Here is an 18,384-nt window from a genome sequence, read left to right as displayed (position 1 = left end):
CATTTTCTGGGTTCATGGTGGGTTTGGTCCAAGAGGAAGGTGCAGAGGTTGAACCCTTGACACATGTCCAATTTGTCCCAAGGGCAGGAAGCCAGAGTCACAGGGCAGTAGGAATGTTTGGGTATTTTTCATGTGGAGCAGAGCAGTCTAACTAGTGGCCTAGGAATGGTTCAAGCTCATGGAGTGCTCCTGGCCAGCACACCATGTGCTTCCCAAGGAAATGCTGTCCAAACAGCTTATAGCCCTGTCTGTTCTGTAGCAGTCAGGCTAGACCAGGCACAGGTACAGCTGGGATGGGGGTGGCTGGAGGTGAGTGAGAGCTGTGAGGGGGACCCAGCCCTCCCTCTGGACCATGCACAGAAGGAGGAGTGATATTCAAAATTCTCAGTCCATCCTGCCTAAGCAAGGGAATCTGAAATCATATCAAATACCTTAGAAAGCTTAGAACCTGAAGAGAAGTGGGTCAGATCATGTGGTTGGATTTTATGACTAATGTGTATCCAGAGGGCAGAGCTAGGTATGAATGACATTTACAAAATGTTCTTTTACTTTCTTTTTGACTTCTGAGAAATGTCTGTTGGAGAGTTGGATTTAGTTGTACACCAGGAGAGAATATAGAAAGACTTCAATAAAATATCTCAAACAAAGAAGGCTGTCTGAAAATTCAATGAAATACAGTGCCCATTCTGAAAGATGTAAGAACCAGTCAAATTCACTCTTGATGGGAAGCTATCCACAAAAAAATAAGATAGACTTGGATGAAACACATGGGGGCTAGGATTCCCTTCATAATAACTCTTCAAAACTCCATTGCCTGAAGTGTTCACAAGTAAAGGGAAAAGGTGCAAAAGAGCTCCCTGAAACACATTAGTTGAAAGGGATAAAAGGCAAGTCAAACTGAAGAAAAAACCGATAGAGTTCAAACCAAAGCAGTAAAAGCAGGCACTAGAGTAACTGTATGAGACTTTCGGAGTAGATAATATCACTGAAAACAGAGAACTCAGCTGTGGGACTGAGATGCAGGGAGCATCTCAAGATTCAAAACCACATTTAATTTGTAGAGAGAAAGAATGAGCTTACAAAATGATCCATTGTAAAAAATTAATGGAGTGGCTCTGTCTCCAGTGGCAAATTCATCCCTGTGTTAAAAGAGAACAGACAACAATAGAGGCATGGGTAACAAAATGGACACATCTATTAATAATGCTAAGGTGTTTGCCATCAGAGAAACCCTACAGTGGCTCTGTGACACAAGTGGGTATGAGCTAATGCTTGTGACATCCCTGTGATGAAAGGGGTGCTCTCATTTGTCACACAGCAGATGAAGCAACCTACCTATGACCACATTTCTTTAGCTATGATTAGATCTCATGACCTTCTGCCTCCATGTCCTCTGCTCTAGTCCATAGTTCAGTATTAAATGAATCTGTGAATGAAATACTGAATTTACATCATAAATAAAACAGAATTTTTCCAGCTGGCTCCCAGGGGTGCAGAGAATCTAAAGAAAGTCTGGCAACAAACAAATCAAAAGGATGAGAAACTAAATCTCTTCAGCACTTAGGGAGTGAACAAGGACAGATACTGGTAGTTAGAAAGCAAGTGTAGCTTGGTGACATTTTTTCCCAGGATGGACCGAGAACACAAAAGCACCAAAATATTTGTTCTACAGAGCTGAAATGGACCATAAGCAAAGTAGAAAACCTGTATTTATGACAAAAAGTAGAAGTCTGAGAGGTGCATTGATGATTGGTCTAGTTTTCTCATTTGACAAGCTGAATGTAACTATACATTGAAAGAAAGAAATGTAAATGTCGGGAAATGGATTGCTGCTCAGAGAAAGATTTGGAGGGAGTGACTGGGAATACAGAGATCATGAGTGAGAAGATGAGTATTCTGAGAACTTAAAACACCTAGAAATTCTATGTTCCCATTATTTATGTTTCATTTATCTACATGCTTATGTGTACACATATCCACCTATATATGTATATATATGTGTCTATATTTCACATAACATCAAGGGCTAGGAATTAATTTTTAAATTTTTTTCTCATTATTCTTTTGCTAATGATGACATTGATGAAGAATACTTGTAGCCAAGAGGAAATGCTGACCTCCCCTAACTGGACATGGTTTGATTAGGAGCATAATAGTCCAGGCCTCACTCTAATGCTTAATTGTTAGACAGTTTTTCTTGCCAAGATCTTTGCTCACTAGTGCATAAATGATTCTTCCAGCTCATTGTTTGATGTTTTCTTTATGTGAATTATTGGATGGTCCACAGTCCATATACATGGATTCATTTATGTGGGCTCTGTGTAAGGATTACAGAGCAAAGGACTTACAAGTTTTCCTCTGAAAGTTTTAAGGATAAAAATTTGGCTGAATGTTAGCAAGCAACTGGCTATGAGGCAAAACAGAAAAGTCAAATTCTAAAAGCATAAAGTAGGGATGATCTCTTTAGAACTGATCTATCTATTGTCAGCAGAGTACCACAGGTGGTAGGTAAAAAACCCATATGCATATCTATGTCTTGCACTGAATCCTCTCCCATGCAGTTTTTCACAATTAATGGCCTAGGCAAAGCCAAAGAGATGGGTAACTGTGTAAATAATAAACCATGTGTTTCCTAGATTACCTACAGAAATATACATGTAATTTCTACATACAGGAAACTGGCCTTAAAAAGTGACTTGGAGAAGGTTAATAAGGCATGGACATTCTCTGCCTCTCATAACGAAGAAAGTACAGCATCAAATAAAATTATCAGGTGGCAGGCTAGAAACAAAACTAAAGAAGGCAGTGCACTTTTTGCACTTTGTAGAACTCATTGCCACAGGATATGGTGGACACTGAGTATGTGGTTGAGTGTAGAAAATACTAAGACAAATAAATGTTAAGAAAATATCAGCAGGGTATGTTATACCAAAAATGCCATTGTAGTTCAGGTAGTCCTTGAGCTTCAGACTTTTGAATGCTGACAGATTATGCCAGGAAAGTATTCTACATGCTTGTTCTGATTTTATAGTCCTTCCTTCAAATCTATTGTTTACCATGCTGGGTGGACCTTAGCATGGTTGGCTTGATGCTGTCAGAGAAATCTTGCTTTTGATGCTTAATTTAATATTTACTACTTGCAGTAATTATACAGAACATCATCTGTATTTTCCCAATATCCTGTGGAAAGGGTAAAAATCCCAGTTTAGTAAATATCAAGGTTCCTTTTAAATGTAATTATGTTAATGTTTGATTTACACAAATAATGATGCTTTATAATTTCTGAGATGTTATCTGAAAATCTATATAAAATGTAAAGAGGTATTTGAAAGAAATTCAGTATAAGGCTTTTAAGAATCTAGATTTTTTTTCTTGACCATGCGTGGTAGCTCATTCAAAACCCTTGTTAAGATGGAAAGTATTTCAAGTACTAATATTCCCAGCAAATGAGCCCTAATAATTCAAACATTTATGCACATTTATGATCATGTGACATTTCAGAGTAATCCTATTGAACCTTATGATGTAGATAGGTTTTGAAAAGTGGGATATAAGTGTGTGTAGAGCTGATGTCTAAACAACTTTCTAAGGATCAGCATGCTGGTCTTTTAATTTTGACTTCTGTGTCCATTGTAATTGGTTTTTCTATGTTATAAGTAAAGAATCATCCTAACACAGTCCTGTTTTTGTAATAAAGTGGATTTTTTTGAAATATCTGAACTGTCAGTGGTGATGTGTAGGACTCCAGGTGCTCCTGCTCATGGTATTGTGGAAGGAGATGACTTTAAATACGGGGCCCGGGTTTACTTCAAGTGCAACGCAGGTTACAGCTTAAAAGGCAGCCGTGTTGCCTACTGTCAGCTTGATGGGATTTGGTCAACACATCATCCTGAATGTGGTAAGGTCACTTTAAGTTTTAATTCTTATCAAATCTTTTGGCCAATGTATTCCCATGAAACTAGACTATCAATTTCTTGCTTGAAATTTGGTAGGTCTGTGACATAACATGTCCTTTCGTCTTCCTGTCTTTAAGAAGCACTAGGAATTCTTATTTTACTCTGCTGGAACCCCAGCCTGCAAGACTTTTTTATATAAAGGTCTGACTGAAACATCACTTTACTGAAAACTAATAACCTCAAAGTCTTTAGGCATGTATCCTTCTTACACATAGAAAATGTCTAGGACCAAAGCCAAGTGAGTGACATAGTGCAACAATGAATAGTTACTTCCATTACTCTGTGTGTCTGACACTTTCTCTGCAGAAGCCTGGTGCACTCTGTGGAGGTCGGAGCTTACTGAGTGAACACTAGACTCTTAATTCAATTCCCATCTTAGATAGAAATTGATGTAAAAGAAACTTCCATTGATTCTGACTGTGCAGGATGGCATGCCTACCATTCACATTGGTTTGGCTGTGAAATTCCTTCTTGACATCCAAAGAGACTTTAAATTTCCTTTAGTTGATTTGCATTGCATAATTTCATTTTCGTGTTCCAGAATAATTTGTTTCAATTGATAAAGTGTTTTCTAAATGTGTTATGTCAAACAATGTACATTTTGGGGGGAGTGTTGTAAAACAAATAAGTTCATTTGAAAGAGCAAGCAATAGGTATTCTTCTATCTAGAGAGGTCTCCAATTGCAGTAAATGTAACGTCAAGATCATGCCAAGTCCCTGCTGCATGATGGCCCTGGCTAAAGCTCTATAGAAAGAGCTGTCTCTAGACTTGGCAGTCACTGAACTGCTAGGTTCTCCTTCCCAGATATTTCCTCTTTGTTTTTAATTAATCAAAAAGGTCATAACCCTGAGCCTAAGGAAGGAGACAATTACTGTCAAAGTACTGAAATAAGAGAAGGCCTTAAGTGACTTACGTGGTCAAGCTTTTGGTACATTTGGAAACAGGCACTGTGGTGATCAGATGATGCCTCCAGGCCAGCCATCAGTGCAGAAAGCAACTTGCAAATAAAGCATTATTCTGTGGGGGATTCTCTGTAGTCTTTAGCTGCTATCAAGTTATCAGTCACTTATGGTTCACAACTGAGAGAGCCTGTGGAGGTACACAGGAGGAAAATGGAACCAAATAAAAAGGAGACAGGGCTCTGCTTTTCCCTTTCTCCTGATGGAGAGGAGGTTCAGAAATCCTTGTTTACTAAATATAACTTGTGGAAAAGTATTTAAATACATTTATAGCCTTCAGCATATGCTAAAATCCTATGCTTGCAAAGAAAACACTGAAATATAGACTTGGCTTGAATGCTATACTCACTGTTAAAAGCACATGCTCTTCATTGGTGTGGCATTGTTATGGCTGGCTGTGTGTTCACACGCTTTGCTGAGCTGGGCTTTGTCTGGGGGCACAAGGTATGACTTTGTGACAGGACAGGGCCATACCTTTGCACTGTAACTGTGCTGATTTCACAGCACTTTAAATAAATGTCTGAGTGCTTTGTTATATGTTGGTGCTTTTGTGAACTGAGGCTCAGCAGGCAGCCAACTCTGAAGCACTGATATGAAGAGGTAATTTTGGGTCAATTGATATGTCCCAGTCCTCTGGGCACTCTGTGAGCAGCACCAACACCAGCTGTCTGAACTAGATGTGCACTGGTTATCATGCACTGAGGCACCAGGCAGAGAAATTAAATAGGATTGCATGTTAGTGTTGTCCTGACAAGAAAACTGAGGTGAAATCCAAAGGGAAAAAAAATGGACCTTGTCAGCTATAGAAAGAGCAGAGGAGTTAAAAATAAAGGAAAAATCATCTTCTAGCATCACATAGTGAATACTGTCCTCCAGATTTAGGCCAAAAATATAAGTTTATTGAGAAAAAAAAACCAGAAAAAACCAAAAACACAACAAGAATTTAAAATAAGTGGAAAATACTGGGAAGGAGGAACTAAAAGAGGTTTTATAGGCAGAATATAGCATGAATAAGCGTTTCATATTAAATTTTTATTGTCAGTAAATACATACATATGTTCTCTTTCAATTCATGTATTTCCCTGGATTATTGAGATATCTCTCTCAGTGCTAAGAAAACAAAATGCAACCAAACATAAAAGCAAAATTAAGTAGTCTAGTTTTATAGTGCAGTGAAGTATTGAAAATACAGAAAATGGAAAAGAATGCCAAAGGCCTGTTTCCTGCAAATAATTTCAGTGCAGCCTTTTATGCTGTTGAAGAAGCCTTGTTAATATTAATGGGACATTAACATCATAGAAAGTCAAGGTTCTTTTTCAGGATTGTCAGCTACTTCTTAAGGTTTTAACAATTTGAGAATTTTTACCCATTTGAGAATCTTATGCTTTCAGTGAGACTGAAGTGTGTATTATAAACAGACATCCCTATATTATAATTTCTTCTTTAATATTTGACATTTTAAAAAACAGCAATCCCAGATGGGTCTTGAAAAGGCATCTTTAATAAAGTGTAGATTGTTTAGTAACATCTGAATGAAATGCCAAGCAATTTGATGGGTGAAAATAATGTAGTGAACCTAATAAAATGGTTACTATCTTTTTCCCCTATCATTAGTTCTAGAAGAAAAAAACTGCTCAGATCCTGGTGGTCCACTCAATGGCTACAGAAGAGTAGTAGAAGACACTGGGCTCTTGAATGGACGCTATGCAAAAATTGGCACAGTCATTGCTTTCTTTTGTAACAACTCGTATGTTCTTAGTGGCAATGAACAAAGGACCTGCCAAGACAATGGAGAATGGTCAGGGAAGCAACCAATCTGCATAAAAGGTAGTTTATAAACTTTTTTACCACAACTCATGCAGGCTGCTATGGTTTTACGGGATTGTGTTTAATATCATTTGCACTGAACAAATGATCATATTTGCTAAGAGTAAGCTGTCTGGCTGATACCTGAGACTGAGTTTTGTAGTTTGCCAGCTCTGCTGGCTGCTATACTCAGACAGAGAAGTTGCCAATGATTCCAGAAGATTCCATCTTTGAACAGGGAAAGGAATGTTCCCTAAGACCCTTATTATCCTCATTCTAGGACTGAACCTGCATAAGATCAAGATCAAAGAAGGTCAGGAGGGAATTGAAATAGAATGAAATAATTGTCTCATGAGACTGTTAATAATCAGTTGCTGTCACAGGAAATAACTGTCCTTTCACAATCCTTTTAAAACAATGGGACCAGTCATGAATGCAAAAGGCAGAACCTGTACAATATGATTAAATATATGTATTCACCAAAACACTGCATCACACCTTTAAATCCTGGAGCTATTCTACTAAGTGTGTATGAAACCCTGAGTGAGTGAATGGATGAATGAATGAATGAATGAATGAATGAATGAATGAATGAATGAATGAATGAATGAATGAATGAATTTGGGCTGGGGAACTGCTAAATTCATTTTATGAACACAATTTCTTGACATACGGATTTTTTTAAAAACTGAAATGATGATACTATAAGGAAATATGTCTGTCTCCCGGGCAATTTGCTTTAATTCTGTTGCTTTAGATGAAAATAATCTCCCTCTGAAGCATGCAGTCATCTGTGGAAAGCATCTTTATTGATGCTTACTGTGATACTGACATAATGGTTAACACAATCACAAAGAACTAGATATTGTTAAATTACACAGAGAACAAGGCATACAGATAAAATCCATCCTGCAAGATTCCTTTTCTTCCATTCAGGGCAGCAGGAAGGAGACCTTGGCAGAGTTAATTGAACTTGAATATTTTATCCTAATCTTAAAGTAAGTAAACTGAATATGCCAAACAAGAAATCTTAGATCTCCTTTCTGTTATTTTACACATATTTAGGTAATTCTGAAGTGTTCCTTTGAATCAGAGCCTCCAATTCCTTCCATAAGTGCACAAACAGACTCCTAGAAGTGCATAATATCCTGCAGCGTTTCTCTGTATGCCAATTACCTGTGTGGGGCTACACAGATAGAAATGAAGCATTTTTATATATAATTGCATTACTGGAAAAGTTTGCTCTGATACAAAACCATCCTCCATAGTGGTGCAAGTGTGGCATTCAGACACACTGAATGATGGAAAAAACTTCCTCCATGCCTGAAAGTGCCAATGCAGACTAGTTCAGAAGCTTCCACTGCTGTAAATGGGATAGATCCTGTGAACTGTGAAGAAGTATTTTTCCAAGGCTTTAGGTTTTAGGATTGTTAATGCTCGTAACTTAACTGCCTCTTTTCTTAATCCAGTCCACTATAGTTAGAGAGAGGAAAGGTTGGAAATGTGCATGAACCATAGCACTTGAGCTGTGAATGTGAAAAAGTACTGTGCAACATTATATCTTTTCTAGCCTGCAGAGAGCCAAAGATCTCTGACCTGGTGAGACAGAAAGTGCTTCCAATGCAGGTTCAGTCAAGGTGAGAATGCAATATGTCAACTACAGTTTAAAGAAAAAAATGTGATTGCTTTTCCCCTCCTCTCCTTTTCACTCCATGTGTTTAGCCTGCCTGAGCAGTGACTCCTACAAATCCACTGATAATTGAGCAATGAGAGCTGCTGGGAGGCGAGGTCTGATTAAGCACAGGTTGCCAGCTGCAACCTGGAGGCAGTCAGGAAGAAATGCACAGATAGAGACACACAAACTACAGGATGATGCTGGAATTCTGCTTGCAAGCTTAAGAACAGTCTAAGAACAGTTCCTTGGGGCTAATGATGAAAAATATGAACATGTGCCATCTTAGTGCACAGGGAGAGCACAAGGAGAGAAGAGGGTATGGCAATGCAACCTGCTCCCAATAAGTTTCACCATCCAAAGCAATACAGCACATTTTAAATAGGCTGGGTATGAGGGAAAGGGTGAAGTAGAGTAAGAGGGGAGGAAGGAATGAAAGATTAGATCCTTCCTGGGCTGCCCTTCTGATGATTTCTTGAAATAAATCCCATCAGAATTAGATATGTTGCAATGTTCAGGTTCATTTTCGTCCAAGTAGTAATTTCTCATTTCAGGGTTATTTTTGAAGTACATGACTAATTTAGTATTCAATTCAGTGCAAGAACTGTCCTCATCTTTGGTCTTAAGAACAGTCATATCAGGTCAGAATGAAGGTCCAGCTCAAGCTATATCCTGTCTCTAGCAACAGCCATAATGGCTAGAGAAGATCTGAGGAACAAGGCAAGCATGTACTTCCCAGTCACTGCCACTCTCCAGGTCTGTGATGTATGATTGGAGAGATGTCCCTGAGAAGCTGACATGAGGCTTTAGTAGCCATTAGGGGATTTTTCTTTCTTAAATTTCTCTATTAACTTTTGGATACAGGACTTTAATGTTTCAGATATGAACACCAGCTGTATTGAGAGAACATACATGTCCTCCCATCCATAAGATGCCATGAGATGATGGCATCTCATGTTTGTGGACTGTTTTTACTCCCTTGAAGTAGAATCTCCATTCTACCTCTATAGTGAGGTAAAGTTTAGATTATGCAATATTGCAAGTCATCTGTGAGTTTGGAATGGTACCCTGGAAGACTAAATATGACCACAGCAGCTCTCATCCTTCTTCCAAAATACAAGAGACTTGCAATTGCTCTTGTTCTTTGTAACTTTACTTTCCTGTTATGTATTGCCTCACAGATTGGATATGATGGAGGTGTCTGTGTCTCTCTGTGATAAAAAATGAAGTAATCATGAGAAAAAAAAAAAAAAAGTCTTTTCTGGATGTAGGCAGTACCAGAAATCTCAAGGGAAACTAATTTCCTGCTGAATCTTTCAGGCATAAAAAGGGGGTTTTTTGTAGATATGAGCTTTTAAGCATTAAAGCAAGGGACACATTCTAAATGATAACTGTAGTCAAGCTTATGGTCCATATCTATGGTGTTGCACATATTTATTTCTTAATTATGTGCCCCGTTTCAGCTAATCAGTACAATTTCTAAGTGGAAGCTTAGCAATTAGGAAATTATGAAATCTCTGTGGTGAGGCAATTATCTCTGTTAATTGCCAAATCAAGCAAATTTAGCAACATCATTTAATCTGAATCAATTCCTAATACTGTCTACTAAAATATTCACTAGAGAAAAGATGTGTCTATCTCCCCTCTACTGAGAATTAATAATGACAATGCCAAATTCAGGTATAATTTCCTAATTTAAAAAATGGTGTCTCAGTCCTTTTGTGAATGGAAAAAACTTCCACATTCAGAGGCAATTGATTTCAATTCAGAAACTGTAAAATGAAAAAAGAGACACAAATAGGATATGTATAAGCATATGTGTAATTATATATATGTGCAGATATATGTAAATAAAATAGTGGAATGTAAATGGGAGTATTGCTAAACTACGCTGGAATTATGTTTTTTCCTTATTCTTTCATGAGCAAACTTTATGTGATTTTAAATGATACTTAACACAACTGGCGATAAAGTTACAGCAATGATTGCTTTTTTAATATTATAATTATTGTGTTCTTTGTGCCTTGAAACAGAGAAACACCTTTGCATCAACTTTACTCTTCTGCGTTCAGCAAGCAAAAGCTTCAAATCTATCCAACCAAGAAGCCAGCACTGCCATTTGGAGAACTGCCTCCAGGGTACCAGCATTTGCACACTCAGCTCCAGTATGAGTGCGTTTCTCCCTTCTACCGCCGCCTGGGCAGCAGCAGGAGGACTTGCCTGAAGACAGGAAAATGGAGTGGGAGAGCCCCTGTGTGTATTCCAAGTGAGTCTCCGAGGGAAAAAATAAATGTGCATATCTCTTGGGTGAATGAGGGAACATGACATGTATTCATGTTAGATATTTAGGGAGTCACAGCAGTGTAGGCTGCTTATACTTCCAGCTGGGAGAAAGGAGCAATAAAGCTTGAAGGATATATGTGTCTTTTTATCCACCAGTAGAACTTGATGGTAAAGTGATCAGGCTTTCAGCACTGTAATTTGCCATTAATTTCTCTACTCTTTTATTGAGCAAGAGGTATAGTGAGTCTTTCTCTTGATTTGAAATAGCTTTCCACTACCACTTCATGTTTTTCTGTATTGTTTACTAAAAATGGGATTTTTCTTTCATTTTCTTTCATTTTTTCTTTCATATACTTTGGCACACAGCTGACAAAACCATCAAAGTTTAAGCAATAGAAGGGAGAATCTGCAATTTTAAAGAGGCTCTTCCTTTAATAAGCCCTGCTAAGGAAGAGTTCACATTGCAAACTGTAAGTCTAGATAAAATCTAATCTTGAGGTAGTGCACAAAGTTAGTTAGGGTAAGAACGTCACAAGATTTGGTAAACCCCACTATTGACATCAAGCAAACCATGAAAAGTAGATCTTAACAACAAACAAATTTTTATTGTTCTTGTTTGTGGTTTTACTTTGAGATCATATCATATATTTTGAAAAGTATCGCACTCACTATGAACATGCACACACTACATATCACGAAGAAAAAATGCAACAATGCAATGTAACTCTTTCAACTGAAGTTAAACCTTTTATGATATAGGGGATTTTACCCCAGTTCCAAGCATGGATGAGCTATTCCTAGAATAAGGCAGAGCTTTTTCTTTTCCCCATGATGACTGTTGATTTAGATGCATTTGCTTCAACATTCTTGTCACAAGGCAAGTCTGTTCTTATAGGCATGAATTGACCTGTGCAAAGAGTTGTGCCAAGAGAGGCCTCAAAAATACACTGTGACTGCCTATGGTGAATTTTAGTGCACTGATGGCTTTATGGCATTTTATGATAAACAAGAATCAAGGGTGTTCTTTTCATTTCTTTCTGCAGTCATCTCATTATAGTGCAACTCGATAAGGTTGTTGTGAAAATTCATCTGCTCAAGTGCTAAATCCACATTCCTACTTTACCCAGGAATTCAGATAATAATGGAAAAGTTGAATATTGTTTTAAAAAGCTATATCAAATACTCCTATAATTTTGCAGGTTAGAGAGAGAGGATAATTAGACAACCGTCCTTCATATTCATCACTGCAGTTTAGTTTATTTTGGCACATTCTAAGAAGGAATTAAGAGTAATGCTCAGGTTCTTTTGGGGAGAAAGTGTTACCTGCTTTTTGCTTCATGTTTCGCCAGTCTGTGGAAAAGCAGAAAACATCACCCTTAAGAAGGCAGTGACCTCTATGAGGTGGCCATGGCAAGCAGCCATCTATCGCACAGCCAGTGGGGTGAAGGAGAACAGCCTTCGGAAGGGGGCCTGGATCCTGATCTGCAGTGGGGCCCTGGTGAATGAGCGCACTGTGGTGGTGGCAGCCCACTGTGTCACTGACCTGGGCAAGACCATCGTGCTCAAGACAGCAGAGCTCAAGGTGGTTCTGGGCAAATTCTACAGAGATGATGACAGGGATGAAAAGACCATCCAGAACCTGAGGGTGAGTAAGCCCGACGGGAGTGAAAAATGATGAGCACAGGTAGATGCTGATCACATCTGTCTTGTATAGGGACAAAACGTTGACCCTTTGGGCAATGCACTCTCTTACATGTTGTTCTTTGAAATGCATGTGTAGAGATTCAAGTGGAATGGCATAAGAAAGGCCTATGCTGTAGTTCATTGAATTCCTCGAAGCCATCCAACTCATACTTTCACCCCTAATTAAGAAAATAGCTCAGGTTCTGTGGGCCATAATGTCTTGAGTGATATTGCCAGTAAAAAAGTAGAAGAGATGCCAGCTACTGTCAAAATTGATTAGCATAATTTATGAGGGAAACACTTGTGCTCTAAATCCTGGTTTGATGCCATGAGCACATTTCACTTCTCAGCCCCAAGGCCGTACAGCTCTAAACTGAAAAGAAGTTTGTGTCTGACTCCAGCTCCAAAAATAGCACCTTGGGCTCACCAGAGTGATTTGATTTTTTCAAGCAGAACTAGAAAAGCTGAAATCAAAATGAGAAATACAGCAAATTTGGGTATGTGTGTCTCTTTTTGGGGAGAAATTTGGGGTGTGTGTCTGAGTTAATTAATGGAATTTATCCAAAATACCATAATTAACTTGATGCTTTCCCTCCTGACCCCTTTTTAGTTTCTTTCTCTAATCCCATCTTTTTAATTCTGTTCCAGTAAGAAAATATATTACTTTTTTTTTTTTTTTACAGTATTTTCTTAAGGAATCCTATCTGTTCTTATAGGATTTCATTAAGGACATGAGCAGTAAAAGTTTGGCCCCAATATTATGTAATGTATTGCATGTTTCTCATTTGAGTGGAAGAACACCATAGATGGGGGTAAAGGAGAAGTATGCAATATAAACTAAAATGTATTTTGGTAGTATGGAAAGAGTGCTGCTGACCTGCCATTGCTGTTAACCCTACAATTCTTCCTCCTGTGTTTCCTCTCCAGATTTCTGCCATCATAGTGCATCCCAATTATGACCCTATATTACTTGATTCTGATATAGCTGTCATAAAACTCTTGGACAAAGCCAGGATCAGCAGTCGTGTTCAACCCATTTGCTTGTCATCTTCTCATGACTTGACTTCATCCACAGAGGATTTAAAGATAACGGTCACTGGCTGGAAGGTATTGGCTGACATTAAAGATCTCGGATACAAGAATGACACAATCCGCATGGGAGTTGTTCAGATGGTGGATTCACTGTTGTGTGAGCAACAGTATGAGGATAATGGGATACAAGTCAGCATCACTGACAGCATGTTCTGTGCCAAACAAGACCACACAGCCTTTTCTAATATTTGCCCTGCTGAAACTGGTGGGATTGCTGCCATAACTTTGCCAGGAAAAGCATCTCCTGAGCTAAGGTGGCACCTGATGGGATTAGTGAGCTGGGGTTATGATAAAACTTGCAACCTAGAACTCTACAGTGGCTTCACCAAAGCTCTTCCCTTCAAAGACTGGATTGAGAAGAACATGAAATAAAAATCTGAGTCTGGAAATGGCATTTTATAATATAATATCTCTCTCAGTCTCTGCTACTTTAGGCTTCTCATCCCAGTGATGAGACACATCTGGGATAAGGTTAAGGCAGGCAGCCTGGTAATTTGTCCTAGGATCAGATATTTCATCAGGCTACTTTCACTTAACCCATGACAGAGGGTCTTAGTGCATGAGAAGTTTTGCCATATTTTGTCTGTCTCCCCTGGTGGGAGGACGATGCTCTGCTCCTGAGTCTGACATGCAGAAACAAGACAGTAAATTCTGTCTGAAATTAGTCTGTAGTGTGGAGCTCCCTGGAAAAATTGATGGTGAGCTTCTCCCAAAGATCTGTGTGACTGAGTGGATTAAGAGTCTGGAAAGAGTAGCCTGAATTCATTATGATGGATGAGCTTGTTGTGGTATGTGCTGTCTGTATTGCCATAGTACAATGTAATCTTCTTCCCTCCCAAGTACTTTACACATTTAAATAAACCATGGTTTGTTTTTTTAACCTACATACTCATGTCTGACATTATTTAGATCCATTTTTGCTTTATATGTGTCACACTCTTGGAACTCTCTACTGCCCTTGTCTCTTTGCATGTCCCAACTCTCACTTGGGACTCTTCAGGAACACTAAAAGGCAGAATCAGCATAAAATTCAAGGACTATTTATAAATATAAATAACAAGATTCTTTTTTCTTAATACACCCATTCCTACTACTGTATATGAACCACTACAATGAAATGTACTGAGGAGTTCTCTTTCACCTTGTATTCTAAACAGATGAAAACACGAAACATCTTTTAAATACATTTTTTCCAAGTGGGTTATTTCATAGAACTATGAAAACTTCAGGAAAACTTTTGGTTCCCATTAGTTCCCATACATTTGTGGTAAAACTACTCCTCTGTAGCTCTTCAGGTTAAGAATAATGTCCAGGTCTCACACTTAGCAGGCACTTTTCTTGAACTGAGGCTGAACTGTCTGACATCAGAGGGCAAGATTCTCCTACTGGGCATTTTGTCCAGGGAGACACCTGAGTGCCCTCATTGTCCTTAGTCACTGCTCTTACACTAAATCATTCTCTATTCAATCATGGCTAAAGACTAGGGATTAACCCTATAAAAGTTGGGGAGAAGAGACAGTACTGACTGTCTTCCATCAATAATGATTTCTTGGTAAGTCATATATGACACCCTGGAGTTTTAGGACCTTCAAATTATTACAGTGCCCAAAACAGCTTACAGCAGTAGTTGGATGTGAGGGCTGGGAATCTGATGAAAAGATTTAGTGCTCTTACCAAGAAGGACTCAGATCCTGAAGCTGTGTTCTGCCTATCACATGGCTATAGCACCTTGAAGTTAGCAAGTCTGATTTCAGTTCTGATTCTTTGCTGCTGTAAAATCTCATTACGAGTTTCTTAGCATTCAGTAGTTTCTACCCACTTTTGAATCTGAAAACTGCTGCTAAAAGGACAAATAGTGTTGGACATCATTCCATGTAATTTATTTTTTATTTTCTTGGCAGAAATACTTGTTGTGTATGCTTTTGCACTTTCCTTGTTTTCACTGGCAATAGGACCACATGATGTTGCTTAAATCAAAAAGTTTAAGGGCTACAATTAAAGTATATTGCTTCTCTTTATCTTTTTTGTCTGTCTTCTCCTGCCAGGAGATTATGCTTGGCTGACAAAGTGCATGGAAACAACAGCAACAAAAATCCTGCATTAAATGTGAAAAACATGATGTGTTTCATTCCTCTGCCGGGAGGAACACATGCCAATGAATGTGTGGTACTCCCCTGCTGACAGAATGGCTTAGAGTAAATTAGGTGTCAGTTTTGGAGAAGCACAAACTTGCAGAAAGTCAACATGTGTTTCTTCCTAACAGCCATTACAAAGAGTGAAATGAGAAAGCTCTTTCATGATTACATTAAATGAGAGTTTCTACACTCTAAATAATGATTGGATTATTTAATGGTAAACAGAAATTATGAAGACCCGTGAGCTGCTTGTCTTATCAGTTAGGACACCATGACTGCATTGCTTTCCATAGTATTATTGCTCTCCACTGCTACAGCTGAGAGAGACGAAGTTCTAAATGCTTTTTTCTCTTTTTAGGTTTTGTCCAGTCCAAACAGATCTGCAAAAGTCTGGTTTAATTCCAGCCTTAGACCTCACTCTTCTTTTTCTAAAGATCAACTATATTTTAATATATACTGATCCTCTAACTCTTCCTCAGTGTTGAATCCCATCCCCATTTGGCTTCAAATCAGTTGAAAGTTTCTGGGCTTGGACAGCAACAATATAGCTGTTCACTAGCTGTATATCACACAAAAGTACATTCTTGAAGAGAAACTTGTAGGAATTCATGGAATTAAAATCTCAGGAGGTTGCTATAGCTGTGCACACACAACACTATTCAAACCCTTCTTTTCACAGCCATGATGCTCTTCAAAGGAAGCAGAAGTAAGAAGATAGCCAGACACCTGGCTCAACCCCAGGGTTCACATTTTTAGCACAGGAGGAGGATGAGGTTGCAGCATTTGCTTCTATTTCTGGACCTCAGTCATGTTTGAATCCTAGACTCAAATCTGGCTATCTCTAAATGCCCACATAATGTTTTTTTTTGCTCTGGTTGTATGACATGGGTATTCACATGTACAAGTGAGCAGTCATATCAACATATCCAAGCACCTGTACCATGTCAAGTATTCCCAGGAATTACAAACCAGCTTGTCCATCCTTTTTGTCAGGCTTACCCACAGTAGTTTCCTGCTTACAGACTGAGCAGAACTATGCAGGGGTTAGCATCTAATGCCAATAATGAGGAAAAATAGGGATAAATGTTTGAAAAAAAGCAATGTGTGACCTGGAATTGCTAACATCTTTGATAGCTTGCCTCTATTTTTAAGATGTAGAAGTATTTCAAACATCTCTTTCTAAACAGGTGAGGATCTGTGCCATCTGTTGGAGAAAGGGTGTGAAATAGCACAACATGGATAGCAGCTCATTTTCCCTCCAAGGAAAAAGAGCTGTGCATTCTGGAAAGGCCATAAGGATATTGCTATGGAAAGAGGAGAGCAAAACACTCTCTGCATTCTTATTCCCTCCAACGAGTGTATGTTTTTCCTTTGTATGTTTCAGGGCTGCATTAAATTACTTCCAAAAGCCAGGGCGCTTAGCTGAAAAATAGGAAATGGACATACTGAAATACAAGCTCTTTTCAGGCACCCTCAGTTACTCTCATAGAATTGCCCTTGTAAAAGATTTTTGTTGAAAGCCTACGTCCATGGTAAGATTACAAGAAAAAAAATGTGTATTTGATTAGGACTGGGGATTGCGTGATAGGCTGCATCCTGCCATTTTTTAAGGGCAAGTAACTGGAATTGGCTTGGTTGCAGGAAAAGCATCCTGGGGGAGTGGGAGTGGTGCGGAGGGTCAGGCAGGCTTTGCTCAGCTGTGCAATCCCTGCAGCGTCCCAGCTCCTTATCGTGTCAGGGGGCTTCCGCATGGCTGCTGGCTTTCCGTGCCACCTCCTCGGTGCAGAGGGAACGAGCTGTGGCAGAAATGTTTGTTCCCTGTGAAACGAGACATCAGGTTGGTCAGACTTGGATGGAGAGACAGCACTGAGGTTGGCGGGCAGAGCCCCAGCTGAGGGAAACGAGAGCGAAGGCGTGTGGCAGTGTCTGGGCGAGCGTTCTGTGCTCCAGCACCTGAGTGCGGCTACAGAACAGGACAGAAATTTCCTTCCCTACGCTGCAAAAACGCCCTGGGCGACCCCCGGGCCCAGGTCCGCGGGCCGCGGCCACGCGCGGCGCCTCCGCGGTGGAGGAGCGGGGCGGGGCGGGGCGGGGCGGCGCAGGTAGGGGCGCGGGGCGGGCCCGGCCGAGGCGCGGGGAGAGGCCGCTCCCGGGGGCCGTGCGGTGCTGGGCCGAGCCTGGCCGGGCCTGCGGGGCCGCCGGCGGCAGGTGGGGCCCGGGCGCCGCGCCGCGCCCACCTCCCGGCAGGGGGCAGCACCGCCCCGCGCCGCACCCTGCGCGTCCCTGCGGCCGGGGGTCCCGCTCCCGCGGCCCCTCGGTCCCGCCAGCGAGCCCCGGCCGTCCCGGTGGGACAGCACGGCGCGGACAGCGGCCGGCCGGGCCGGGCCTCCCGGGAGGCTGCTGCCGCCCCGGCGCGGCGGGGCAGGTGCCGCGGCTGCGGGGGCGCAGCCCCTCTGCCGGCCTGTGGGATCCCGCTCGCCGGGGCACGTGCGGGTGTGCGGCGGCAGGCGGACACCCCGAGCGGGGCCGCGTGTGTGTCTCTCTGTGTATCTGTGTGTGTGTGCGATCGCGTCTTCCCGCGGCTCCCGGCTGCTCCCCGGAGTCCCGAGCCTGCCCCGGGAGGCGGTGGCGGCCGCGGCGAACGGGGCAGGTCGCGGTCGGCGGCGGCGCCCGGCCCTCCTCCTGCGAGGGGCTCGCCGCCCCCCCCCCCCCCCCCCCCCCGCTTCCAAGGAGCTGTTGGGGGGGATTTATAGGAGTAACAACGGCTCGTGATGTCAGCCCGTGCCTAAAATAGAGA

At 40.9% G+C, this 18,384-nt stretch overlaps 1 protein-coding gene across 1 annotated transcript in view; it reads left to right on the top strand.

Moving 5' to 3' along the window:
• Positions 1-14,336, top strand: part of PAMR1 (peptidase domain containing associated with muscle regeneration 1) — a 47,173-nt gene extending 32,837 nt beyond the window's left edge. The window contains exons 6-10 of the mRNA XM_066552208.1: positions 6,531-6,743; positions 8,293-8,359; positions 10,428-10,660; positions 12,027-12,322; positions 13,288-14,336. Coding sequence (XP_066408305.1) covers positions 6,531-6,743; positions 8,293-8,359; positions 10,428-10,660; positions 12,027-12,322; positions 13,288-13,824 — 1,346 coding nt within the window. The 3' untranslated portion in view covers positions 13,825-14,336. The remainder of the gene's footprint in view (positions 1-6,530; positions 6,744-8,292; positions 8,360-10,427; positions 10,661-12,026; positions 12,323-13,287) is intronic.
• The last annotated feature ends 4,048 nt before the right edge of the window (positions 14,337-18,384 follow it).

Source organism: Molothrus aeneus, chromosome 6 (assembly GCF_037042795.1).
Source record: "Molothrus aeneus isolate 106 chromosome 6, BPBGC_Maene_1.0, whole genome shotgun sequence".
In the NCBI taxonomy this organism is placed as follows: domain Eukaryota; kingdom Metazoa; phylum Chordata; class Aves; order Passeriformes; family Icteridae; genus Molothrus; species Molothrus aeneus.
The sequence above is the reverse complement of the archived record's forward strand: the minus strand, read 5'-3'. Positions and strand labels throughout refer to the sequence as shown.